The sequence below is a fragment of the Anneissia japonica genome, unplaced genomic scaffold (assembly GCF_011630105.1).
Source record: "Anneissia japonica isolate Jap-2015-1 unplaced genomic scaffold, ASM1163010v1 scaffold3106_len312699_cov133, whole genome shotgun sequence".
Taxonomy (NCBI): domain Eukaryota; kingdom Metazoa; phylum Echinodermata; class Crinoidea; order Comatulida; family Comatulidae; genus Anneissia; species Anneissia japonica.
The window spans coordinates 181777-195542 of record NW_022739518.1 but is presented as its reverse complement, the minus strand read 5'-3'; the positions used below and the strand labels follow the sequence as shown (position 1 = coordinate 195542).

Genomic DNA, 13766 nt, shown 5'->3' with positions numbered 1-13766 from the left:
AAGTTTACAATACTTTTGTTTTATTTTCTAATTACGAGAAAAGAGACGTATGGGTTGGAATAGGCAGGAAAGGTGATGTGTCATAAGTTTCAAAAAGACAGGTGGAACATTGACAGCGAGGTGTAAAAAAGAAGAGTGTGTTGTTTACACATTGTACAATTCTACTCAAGTTGCAAAACATGACCCGGAAAAGGGGAAGTTTTGTAGTAAAAGAACAGGAAGTAGAGTGTGTGAAATTGATATTCAGAGAAAAAGTATTTAATGCGAGAGGTATCAAAATTAACAATTGAAGCTTAAAAAGTCGTCTTAGGTCCTCCATAATGGAAAAAAAAAACATTGTTTAAAAAGCTGACCCTACATTTATAAAATTTTGGTCGGTCAGGCTCGAATGAAAAAGTTTATTTTTGTCTAATTACTGTTGCAATCCCATGTACTTTGAACTTGTACAAACCTTGTTAAGCCAGCAAAGTTCCTTTGTCATTGAATACAAAACACGTTATATTTTCATTGCGGATTTTTTGCACTTGGTACGGACTACAAAAGTATGCATTTTCTTTTAGTTTTATAGCGTATGCGGATTTTATAAGTGAGCAATGACGATATAACGTGTTACAATAGTTTTAGGCACAGGCCAGGCCTAGCCATACTGTTGAGTCCAATCATATTTCATGGTTTGGTTAATGTTGACCGATAAAAAATACCTACTTTATTTATACTTAAAAGATAGGTTTTTACTCCAAAATATGTACTGTATTACCTAGTTGGTATGACATGAATAAAGGTTCTTCTCCACACAGAATTTAATACAACAAATACTTCGCAGTAACAACCTGAAAACCTGAATCTTAATAGGAAAATACTGACTTGACTATGTCATGATATCTGAAGGTTTTTTGTTCGAATTCTGATTGCAACAATACGTTCTTGCTACTATTCATAATCTTTAGGTATCTAAAGTTAACAAATTCATTATAAAAGCTGAATACTTGTGGGCAGATATGATTAGCAGAACTGCTTTTAAATAAATTATATAACTAAATAAAATAAACTGTTCCGACAAAACAATGTAGTGATAAAAAATTCTGAATTTGCCCAAATAAAGCTAACAGTAACCACAAATATTTTTTATATAAGAATTGCTGCTGTGTGGTGTTTCCTGTGTACAGTATTCTTTTTTTAATCTCAGCAGAAATAAAGTTCTATTTATCAAGGCACTACATTCAGTCTTTCGCTATTTTATTACAAATTGTTGAGAAGGACAACATTCTACATAAGTTCAGATTTAACAGCTTTAGCCATTATATTATATGATACATAAATCTTGTTCACAAATTTATAATTTTGCTATGTTATTTTAATACTAAAATCTATAATTTGACAAAGTTCCATTCCACTTCGTATACACCAACAGACTCCTGTGCATTCTCGTCATAGTCTACCCATTCCTGAAATAACAATACAAATACAATATTGATTAGTATTATTTGCTTAATATAAACCATAGTAACATATATAAGGACATATTAATATTCATTATCAAATTTGAAAATCTATTTCCATACTGTATTTGAAAATTCCATCACCTTTTCCGTCAAGTCCACTTGGAAGGTTGATGATGATTCAACACCAGAGCAAACAAACCCAACCTAAACAAAATATAGGAGCTGTATTAAGTGATTAATGAAGATTGCATACTGTATAATGATTTCGATTTCATTTCATTTCATTTATTTTATTGGTACAAAATGGCCCTGGGGTTGCATCAACAACAGTACGCCATAACACCACAAGTGGTGCCCACAGCCCCTGTAACATAAAACAGATTGCATTAGTCCTTCCATCACTCAATCTGTTAAATGCATCTAGGCACCTGTCAAATTAAACAGTAACATGCACCCACCCTCCCTCCCAACTCAGCAAATTTCTGGAGCCACCCCTGTCCGCAGATCTACCAACACTGTTTCAAAGGTATTGGATGGATGGATTTATTTGGTATAAACACCAAGGATAACCAACAAAATTTCCAGTGGGGTTCTTCTGGTGGTGATTGGGCAGTAAACTGGGAGACAATCCCCAACGCTTTTCCGAAGACTATACTGCATTTTTTAACGTGTACATGGGCCATAATGCACACAGGACCAAAGGCTTAAACATCTCATCTGAAAGATGGTGCTCTATTGTAACTTGCATTTCAGCCCTCCAGCTGAAACACAAGGAGAGCAGCAATGGAAACCAGGGATCTGGAGATCTCCACGGTTCAGTGCACACACAGTAGGCACGTTCACTTAAGTTTTTGTGATAAAGTTATCATTATCTATCCATCATTATAACTTTAGCATATTAAAGAAAACCGTTCATATAGAAACCATCATCATGAACCATTTATGCAATGCATGCAATGTTGCATGAAAACTACCAGAAGCACAAACAAGAAGGTTGGGACCTGTTTAATAAATTTAAGGCTGGTTGGTTGAATTTGATCTCATGAATTAATTTATCATGTTAACCAAGGTTAATCATGATGCATCAACATGCCCCACTGGATCACAATAAGTTGATTAAGCTGAGCACGTTATTTGATTCTTGTAGGCTGACATAAAATTACTGGCTTGATCATGATCAACTGGATCATGATAAACTCTGAATGTGAACCTAGCTATGATGTTCTTACCCTGGGTGAGAAATCAACAGGTTCCATTCCTCGGCACTCAAACCCTACAATTGTTTTCATCTGGTTGTTATCCTCAATGTCATAGGATTTTATTGTGTCTTTCAAAATATCTACAGAAACATATGTCATTTATTAAAATTCAAAGATGTCTCTCATACATAATTTAAAGTCAAATGAAATCCTAAAAGAAAAAAAAAAATAATACAAAACTTGCCTACCCATTATTAAGAAATCTAAATTTTAAAAAAAATTTAAAGCGTTCTTCTGACTACTGTAGTTATCAATCACCAAATTACTGTAATTCATAACAGATTTTTTACTTTCCTTTAAACCTTTGTAATATCCACCTTTAAATTTACAAGCTTTATTCATTAAGGATTAATTAGTTCCCCTTTCTATTTCATATAACATAACAATAGCAAACAATAATAAAGAAATAGCATTTTCTTTAAAATCCTAAAACTTATATTTATTTAGTTTTCATATCCTTATCTCCATCTCGCAGCTAAAATTTGAAATGCAGGAGATGTTACACAAAGAAAAATATGCAATATCATTAAAAAAAAACTCTAAAAATACATAGCTGAAGAATAAAAAGTGGGATATAAAAGATTTGAAGTCAAATTTAATAGCTACCCACATGATTTAAATGTGTTCTCAATAATGCATTGAAATCATATTTTAAAATTGCAATCAGAATAAAAAAGATATGCAAGAAATGAGTTTTTTTTCACATGGGAGGCTATATTTCATATTAATCACTTACACTTCTTTTTTTTCTACCCTTAAACTTAAAATTTTTCATGTTAGTAATTTGTAACAAATTTCTTATTGATGTTTTTTAATCTGGCAACATATTTCTTTTCGTTTGTAAATAATGTTTCAGAAACAATTTATCATAACTATTTGTATTTCTATTTCTTACCTATTGAATTTTCTCTGCTACATAATTTGCATTTTGAAACCAAACTTGCTGAACCGCGACCTCCTTTCAAGGGATGACATTCCTGAAATAGTTTAAAAGACATCAATTAATCTTTATAGATAATACTGTAAATAAATAATCTAGGAATTACAACGATTACCATAATTATAATAAAAAGTTTTTTCAAATTCAAATTGATATTAAATATTAAATAAACTATTTAAAAAAATTATTATTAAGTAAGCAATAAAAAAAGCTTTTAAAACCCAATGACGAAACCAGGAGGTAGCTAAAGAGGCGCTCACTCCACCAGCACCAGCCAAAAAGATGCCTAAAACTAAAAAAACAGTGGAATGAGCTCCTGGAACGCCCCAAAACCCTTCCTCATTTTTTTAATTTATTTTTTGTACATTCTGAATAGACATAACAGAAATAATAAATTTAAATTAGAAAAAAAGTATAGATGTTATCATGAACATGATTGCTAAAATATTAAAATATAATCCGAATGTTCAACTTCATTGCCAATAAAAGTTTGAGAATGGCCATTAACTCTACCCAGCAGGCACACAACGTTAATTCAACGTTGAATCAACGTTGAAATGTAGTTGAAACGTTGAAATCATGTTGGCAACATATACTCAACATTGAATCAACGTTGAAAATATGTTGTGTATTTAACCAAAGTCGCGGTTGATAATTTAACGTTAATTCAACGTTGAATTAATGTTGAAATTTGGTTGAAAATGTAACACTTACAGTACCAACAAGTATTCAACATCTTTTAAACGTCAAGTTAAAATATAGTTTGCATTTCAATGTAGAATCAACGTTGAAAATGTGTTACGTTTTTCAACCAAAAACCTATTGTTTATTCAACATTTTTTCTACGTTAAATAAACGTTGAAAATATGTTGAGATTTTAATGTTACAATAACTTCGTAAGTTCAACATCTTTTCAACGTCAGGTTAAAATATAGTTTGCATTTCAATTTCGAATCAACGTTGAAAATGTGTTACGTTTTTCAACCAAAAACCTATTGTTTATTCAACATTTTTTCTACGTTAAATAAACGTTGAAAATATGTTGAGATTTTAATGTTACAGTAACTACGTAAGTTCAACATCTTTTCAACGTCAAGTTAAAATATAGTTTGCATTTCAATTTCGAATCAATGTTGAAAATGTGTTACGTTTTTCAACCAAAAACCTATTGTTTATTCCATATTTTTTCTACGTTAAATATACGTTGAAAATATGTAGAGATTTTAATGTTACAGTAACTACGTAAGTTCAACATCTTTTCAACGTCAGGTTAAAATATAATTTGCATTTCAATTTCAAATCAACGTTGAAAATGTGTTACATTTTCAACCAAAAACCTATTGTTTATTCAACATTTTTTCTACGTTATATAAACGTTGAAAATATGTTGAGATTTTAATGTTACAGTAACTACGTAAGTTCAACATCTTTTCAACGTCAAGTTAAAATATAGTTTGCATTTCAATGTAGAATCAACGTTGAAAATGTGTTACGTTTTTCAACCAATCTTCTATTGTTTATCGAACGTTTTTTTAACGTTAAATACACGTTGCAAATATGTGAGATTTTAAAGTTACAGTATGAACATAATTTCAATGTTTTTTCAATGTGAAGTTAAAATATAGTTTTTTATACAACTTTATTTCAACATTGAATTCACTTTGAAATCTAGTTGAGATTTTAACATAACAATTACAATGTTTATTCTACATTTTTCCCACGTTAACTCTAAACATAATTTTTATTTCAATGTAGAATCAACATTGAAAATGTGTTGTGTATTTTTACAATGTATCCATTACTTACTCAACGTTATTTCAACAATAAATAAACGTTGAAAATGGTTTAGATATTGAAATTACATTAACAACATTAGTTCAACATCTTTTTAATGTAATGTTAAAATACAGTTTGTATCTCAACATATACTCAACGTTTAAACTATGTTGTTTTTCTGCCAAAAACCTATAGTTTATTCAAAATTTTTTGTATGTTAAATAAAAGTTGAAAATATGTTGAGATTTTAATGTTACAGTAACAAGTTCAAGATTTTCACAACATCAAGTTAAATTATAGTTTGCATTTCAATGTAGAATCAACGTTGAAGATGTGTTATGTTTTCAACCAAAGACCTATTGTTTATTTAACGTTTTCTCAACGTTAAATAAATGTTTAAAATATATAGTTTTTTACTCAACTTTATTTTAACATTGAATTCACTTTGATATCTGGTTGACATTTTAACATAACAATTGCAATGTTTATTCAACATTTTTCCAACGCTAAATTTAAATATATGCCTAGCATTTATTTCAATGTTAATCATCGTTGAAAATGTGTTGTGTTTCTACAAATCACCCATTATTTACTCACCATTGTTTCAACAATAAATAAATATTGAAAATTGGTTGAGATATTAAAATTTCATTAACAATTACATTAGTTCAACATCTTTTCAATGTCAAATTAAAATGTAGTTTGTATTTTAACGTATAATCAACATTTAGAATGTTATTTTTTTCAACCAAGTTTAAATTTCTTTAACTCAACCTCAACTTGATATGAAGTTTTATATAAATAATTGTACAAGATTTATTAAAATTTACCTCCATGTTAGGGTATAGAAAACTCATATTATGGGAGCATATTATCTTTAATCATTATAAGGTATACATTACATGGTTCTCTGTCCTTGAAAGTGTGGCAAGTAATGGGCTAATCGGATTAGGTCATTAGGTACAGACCAATCAGAAACAAATGGTCATTTTTTGAAGTATCAGCAAAGATGGTATGAGTTGCTGTATGTTGGCTTCATACATACACAGTTTACATACTACAAATTTCAGCATTGTCAAATAAATGGTAAGAATTTTATATTTGTATACAATAGGGTGTATCTAGGCTAGCCCACTATCGTAACTGTATAGGCTTGCTTTATTTATTTGGTTATCTTTTGTTCTAGCTAGGATAGGCCAGCCAGGCCCTCTGGCCCTAGCCTAGTAGTAGTAGTAGTTGTAGCTAGGTAAGAGACTAGGCCTAGACTAGAGTACTGTAGGGTAGTGTAAGAGCATACTTAGCATAATTATTTACTTATTTAGGCTAGACTGCAAGTTGGATGTGTGGGCTAAGTTTGAATTATTAGCGGTAATTTTTAATCGCCTAGGCCTAGAACTAACTTTGCAAAATGGCCACGTCCTGTGTTGAAATTCTATATAATAGGTCTAGGCCTATATTAAATTAAATATATTGTTAAAATGTGGTTGTATAGACCAAGTGCAAAAACAAAACAGCTATTGATAGTATTATGTGTGTTTAATAATTCATCTCATATCATAGGCCTAGACATACTGCCAGTGGTATAATATCCACATCATGTCATCAGTAATCATTTTTATATTTTAAATGATGTTAATTAAATGTAAATTTTTATATTTTCTTTCAATAAAGAGAAAAATTAACAAAATATCTTTTGATAATAACATTTGAGGCTACGGTTAGTGTAATGAATAATTGAAATATGAAAATAGATATGGCCTTAGGTCTAATTTAGTTGCGTGCATAGGCCTAACTATAAATAATATGGTATTTTTTCAGGTTTTCAATCCATTAAAAGGAAGCCATGTTTGTTGCAATTGTGGTTGGTAGGTACTGGGAAAAAACTGACTATTGAATGTGTATGTATTTGTCTCTTGGTACGAAACTGATGGAAGAGCAGCCTTGATGAAGCAGTAAAAAGGTATATAATTTTTATTGTTAAATTTTACAAGAATATACTGCACATTTGCTAATACCACTATCCCACAGCAATAAGTGACTACCCTACTGTGTCACAGTAATAACCATTTGTTTCTTAATTAAAGTCTTGGGTACCTAAATGTCATACAAACAGTAAACAGCATTTGTCTTAATCGTCGTTGTATAACTATTATAGTCGTACGAAGGCAATTAATAAGTTTAAATTAATTGGGGACAGTCTAATCGTAAGTATTATTATCTTAACATGAATATTCTCCAAAGATAAATGGCACATAACTTCGTAGTATGATGGTGTCTGAATTGCCCTTAAAGAAAAATGTATTTAAATCTTTGAAAAAAAACCCCAATCTATTGAAAGATGTGCCTTAAACTTAACTATCTACATGGTATTCAAGTATTTACCTTTTTAAAATTTACCATACCAACTTTAAAACAATATTTCAGTCTTCCTTGTTTCGTTTTTATCTTTTACAAAGGTTCTTGGATGCCTTGCTCCACAATACCTCTGGTCAGACAAGAAAAGACCTGGCTAAGGATAACAGAGCTTCAAATCATTTATCACCAAGAAAGTTACTGATTTAAACCGAATCCTGTAACGCGAAAGATTCTTAATTAAGCTAAGTGTCGAATATTAGGTCAGTTAAGACGACAGTAATGCATAGGTATATTTTGAAATCTAGACATTGTAGCTGTTGTTATTTATTGCAAAAACTCTGATTTAAACATGCCTGTATAGCTACGATGCATAATATTTAATGTTTTTATGCAAGTTTCAATTAAAGAAAAATGGTCAAGTATATTTTAAACTCAGTGTCTTTTGTACGTTTAAAGGATTAAACATTGACATTGACTCAACATTGAACATTTGACATTGAATTAACATTGAACATACTACATTAAATCGACGTTGAAATTTACGTTGATGAAAACTTTCATTCACAACCAAAATTCAACGTTGATTCAACATTGATCATTTGACGTTATTATGACGTTAAATAATTGATGTTGAAACAGCTTTAGACATTTTACGTTGAATCAACATTGAAGAAAACTTTCATATTCAACCAAAACTCAACGCTGATTCAACATTGATCATTTGACGTTGTTTTACCGTTAAACGTTAACGTTGCAACAACTTTAGACATTTGACGTTGAATCAACGTTGAAATTTACGTTGATGGAAACTTTCATATACAACCAAAATTTAACGTTGATTCAACATTGGTCATTTGACGTTGTTCCAACGTTGAAAAATTAGCATATTTGAAAGAACCTTAGACATTTTACGTTGAATCAACGTTGAGTTTTACGTTGATGCAAACTTTCATATACAACAAAAATTAAACGTAGACTCAATGTTTGCATATTACGTTGAATTAACGTTATTTCAACCAAGTTGTGCCCACTGGGTAGTGTGCCACAGGGGAGCGTTTTGGGTCCCCTACTTTTTATTTGCTATACTTCTGGGCTCGCACGTGTTATTACCTATTTTAATTTAAATTTCCATTTTTTTGCTGATGATGGCCAGCTTTGGAAAGAAGTAATTATGATGACATCAAGTAGACCATTTCCTTGTTTGAATCCTGTTTAACATCAATTTCTGAGTGATCCCGACTCATGAAACTTAAACTTAACTCTAGTAAGACTGAACTTATTGTTATTTCTCCAAAGAGTCGATCTGTTCCTGTCTCTAATATTCAAATTAACTGCAATAATACTATACTAAGCCCCTCTGATAATGTTTCGAAATCTTGGAGTCATTTATGACAAGCATTTGGATTTTTTCCAACTACATTACGTCTATCTGCAAATCTGGTTATATCCATCTTCGATGAATTAGTTACATTAAGCTCTATCTTACATCTTCTACTACTGTCACATTAGTACATGCATTTATTACATTTAAAATTGATTTTTGCTCTTTAGCTTCTTCAGAACTCTGCCGCCCGTGTTTTCACTATGGCTAGGAAATTTTCTCATATCACCCAGATTCTAAAAAACCTGCATTGGTTTCCTTCCTGCCAAAGACTAAGGTTCAAGATCCTCCTTCTCACTTTCAATTCCATCAATGGCCTTACACCTTCGTATCTTTCCTCCACACTGCTTCTCGGCCAACCCTTTCTTCTTATTGCACCATGCTACGTGTTCCACGTGTCAGACATGTAGATTCTGGCGAGCGATCTTTCTTTTTTCTCAACTCCTTCACTTTGGAATTCGATCCCTGCTGATCTTCATAATATCACTTGTCCTCAGTTATTTTTTACTCAACTTAAAACCTATCTTTTTTTCTTTTTTTTTGTTGTAATTTTCACTAATCAGTTCATGGGATTCTTCTGCTGCTGTTTTTTTTCTCCTAGCGCCGGTGGCAAGTTATTTTTTTGACTTTAATAGTTTTATTGCATTGTTATTATTAAACAGGGACGAAGATTCCAAAGAAATCCTTTATTAAGAATAAATAAAGACCACATTTAGTGCCGGTCTTAAATCATAGGGATTCTATTTGAATCCAAAGATGAATGGTTATAGCAGACCGAACTGAATGAAAATGTTCCCTTTAATTAAAGACAACTTTTAAAACATATACTGGTTTTAGTGCAGATTTTTATAGGAATCGAAATACTATAGATCAATACTATACATGGAATAAAACATTCAAACATAATAATAATATAATAATAATATATATTTCATTTATATTGCGTTTCTTTCAATAAAAATTGTTCAAAGGCGCATCACAAATTAAATTAAAACACATTTTACACTTAAAATACAGTAGTTAAAATACATAGAAAAAGCACATTTTGAATTTTCCAATAACACTAACCACACCCATGTTATTGACTAAAGGCTTGTGTAAATAAAAATGTTTAAAATTGGATTTTAAAGGAGCGTATGGACGTCGCTTCGGTATTAATTATAGAGGGTAAGTTATTCAATAGCTGCTATTTATCACCAAGAAAGTTACTGATTTAAACCGAATCCTGTAACGCGAAAGATTCTTAATTAAGCTAAGTGTCGAATATTAGGTCAGTTAAGACGACAGTAATGCATAGGTATATTTTGAAATCTAGACATAGTAGCTGTTGTTATACTACAAAAACTCTGATTTAAACATGCCTGTATTTAGCTACGATGCATAATATTTAATGTTTTTATGCAAGTTTCAATTAAAGAAAAATGGTCAAGTATATTTTAAACTCGGTGTCTTTTGTACGTTTAAAGGATTAAACATTGACATTGACTCAACATTGAACATTTGACATTGAATTAACATTGAACATACTACATTGAATCGACGTTGAAATTTACGTTGATGAAAACTTCCATTCACAACCAAAATTCAACGTTGATTCAACATTGATCATTTGACGTTATTATGACGTTAAATAATTGATGTTGAAACAGCTTTAGACATTTTACGTTGAATCAACATTGAAATTTACGTTGATGAAAACTTTCATATTCAACCAAAACTCAACGCTGATTCAACATTGATCATTTTATGTTATTTTAACGTTAAACATTAACGTTGCAACAACTTTAGACATTTGACGTTGAATCAACGTTGAAATTTACGTTGATGAAAACTTTCATATACAACCAAAATTTAACGTTGATTCAACATTGGTCATTTGACGTTGTTCCAACATTGAAAAATTAGCGTTGAAAGAACCTTAGACATTTTACATTGAATCAACGTTGAGTTTTACGTTGATGCAAACTTTCATATACAACAAAAATTAAACGTAGACTCAATGTTTGCATATTACGTTGAAACAACGTTATTTCAACCAAGTTGTGCCCGCTGGGTAGAGGGCAGCAAACATTATTTATATTTATTTTAGAGGGTTATAAATGCAAAACTTGCGTCAACGGAACTAATTAACAATTCTATAGATCAGAAATATTGGAGGTAGGATCAGCGTGACCACTGCTTGGGTATTTACCCAAGATCTTGGGTATTTTTACTTGGTCTTGGGTTCTTGGGTATTCTGTTCAAATCCTCGGGTATTTTATTTTTACTAAGAAAATTAAATATTTTTGTCATACAAATTATATTTCAGTCCAATCAAGTAAGAAAAACTCAACAAAGTGCGCATAACATTGTTAATTGACTGTTAATTGCTATAAACATGGGTTCAGAATTGTTTATTTGTGATTTGCATTGTCATTGATCTTACCTAATTAATGCATTACATAATAATTACAAAACTTGATCACCTCATGAATATTCATTTTAATAATTAACACAAACAATTACAATAAAAATTGGTTTATAAATTGAACTAAAAGGGAAAATTATACATGCGAAAAACACATATTTTTTCAAATTTTAATGCACTTTCAGGAAGCTTCGGTAACTTTGGGCAATTTTTGTGAATCTTGGGTAATTTCGACTCAGTCATTGGGTATTTCCAAAATTGTGAGCGGTCACGCTGGGTAGGATCTATGTCAGAAACATTAGGTGTACAGTGTGTATTGTGTGTGCACTGATATCTTTTGTAGTTCCACATTTAATTATCACCTTTTTGTAAACATTAATCTGACTTACCAGAAGCGATATGTAAACAAAGGACTTGCTTTCTTCCTGGCAATTCTGACACTTCAACTAGAAAACAATTAAGAAATATCTTTTAAATAATTTCATAATTATAACAAAGAACTTCTATAGCAAGCGAATAAGCTTTTCTTGCTGTTTGCATTAAACTGGTTGAACGGTCACCTTTCTACAAGTGGGGGACTATTTTGACGGAGTGGAGAAAATAACAGGGAACAACAAACCTGATCAGTGAATATTATAATAATAAGCAAGGGCCACTGTGGGCTTGACGGACTAAATATTAACCCAGATGTTGTTTAACTATTACCTGGTTCAGCTCGATCATTCTCCTTTTATTATCTTTGCTTGTAATAGGCCTACTGACCTTTAGCATAAATCACCACGGCTAAAGTCTGACCAAAGGGTCATGCCATGCGCAGACACGACTTAATTCTGTTTGAAAAATTATTTATTACATCCTTGGGCTGAACCCACATGACTCTTCTTGTCACATCATTCTCAACCCAGACAAGTACCCTCCCAGGAATTTTCGTACAACTATATATATATATATATATATATATATATATATATATCAGGTCTCAGTAATAGCTAAAGCCAATCATATTGAGATATTTGGAGTAATTGATTGGGACTTAGGCCTATCCGTTGATATGTTAACCCTGTTTAAGTACAAACTCAACAAAGTATTTTGAACAAACTCTACGAAAAAGTTTTTGAGCACTGTTGAGCACAAAAGTTCTTTTGGGGCCGAGTTGACTCTTGGAGCCGGGTTGACGTGAGGCAAATTCGTTATGCGGCCGAGTTGACTCAGATCTTCTTTCTCTGGGCCTATAGTTGACCCTAAGTGGACTCGGGGCCAAGTTCACTGAGGCTAGGTTAGTCTAGGAGGCTAGGCTAGTCCCCCAGTTCACTGGCGCCGAAGTGACTTTGGGTCTAGGCCTAGTAGATGCCGAAACCTAGGCCCCTGGGCCTAGGCCTACCTAGCCTAGCCCCTAGCTAGTTTTTCTGTATTTTGTTTTTCTAATTATTTTTTCATATTTCGCCCTCCAATTTGACACCATCTTTGGGACTTGAAAATTTGAGGCAGTCTCCACATAAGATAGAGGGTGTGTTGCATTCCTCCTACTAGGCCTAGGCCTACACCGCCAAAGCCTCGCCGGTAGCCGATCATTTCGGTCGCGCTTCGTTTCGGTCGCGCTTTGTTTCGGTCGCGCTTCGTTTCGGTCGCGGTATATTTCGAACAAATATATGGAGCGCCGAAGGAGTTGCGAAAACGAAAAAAATTAATATGCCTAGGCCCTATATATTTTAGTTCGTGAATCGGTTTATCATAGGCCTAAGTATTATTGTTTTGCTATCTTTCCACTTACAAAATATCTTTCTGCTATATTCTCTTTCTTCCATTTACGGTGATATATTCATGATTGCAACATGATCTTGTAATTGAAACAATGGAATTTAGTATGTGCTTCATTCTTTTTGAATTTTTCTTGCAGCTTCCAGAGTTTGAATAAAAAATACCAAGAGGATTGAAGAGAAACACGAAGAAATAAACGAATAATACACACATTATCATTCACTTGAAATCTTGAATACCCCTGCGCAGTTCATAAATTTGAATATATATTTATATATAATTTTATCATATTGTATATACCTAGAAACCACTATATATATATATATTTTTGTTGCGTTTTCATATACTATACTTTAATAAATGGTCAATAAAATGATTTTAATTGAATTGAATATTGTTACCATCTGAAATCTATTTCATAATTTAGTTAAAACAATAATCATTACAT

General features: G+C 31.6%; 1 protein-coding gene and 1 long non-coding RNA gene across 2 annotated transcripts in view; one reads left to right on the top strand and one right to left on the bottom strand.

The window, feature by feature from the left end:
• Positions 1 to 1308: 1308 nt before the first annotated feature.
• LOC117117935 (CXXC motif containing zinc binding protein-like) overlaps positions 1309 to 13766 on the bottom strand; it is a 14324-nt gene continuing 1866 nt past the window's right edge. The window contains exons 3-7 of the mRNA XM_033262419.1: positions 11950 to 12006; positions 3597 to 3678; positions 2672 to 2781; positions 1584 to 1646; positions 1309 to 1445 (exon numbers count right to left, since the gene is read on the bottom strand). Coding sequence (XP_033118310.1) covers positions 1368 to 1445; positions 1584 to 1646; positions 2672 to 2781; positions 3597 to 3678; positions 11950 to 12006 — 390 coding nt within the window. The 3' untranslated portion in view covers positions 1309 to 1367. The remainder of the gene's footprint in view (positions 1446 to 1583; positions 1647 to 2671; positions 2782 to 3596; positions 3679 to 11949; positions 12007 to 13766) is intronic.
• On the top strand, positions 6315 to 8186 carry LOC117117936. Its single transcript, XR_004446970.1, has 3 exons — positions 6315 to 6503; positions 7236 to 7377; positions 7874 to 8186. It is a non-coding gene; the product is annotated as an uncharacterized LOC117117936 (long non-coding RNA).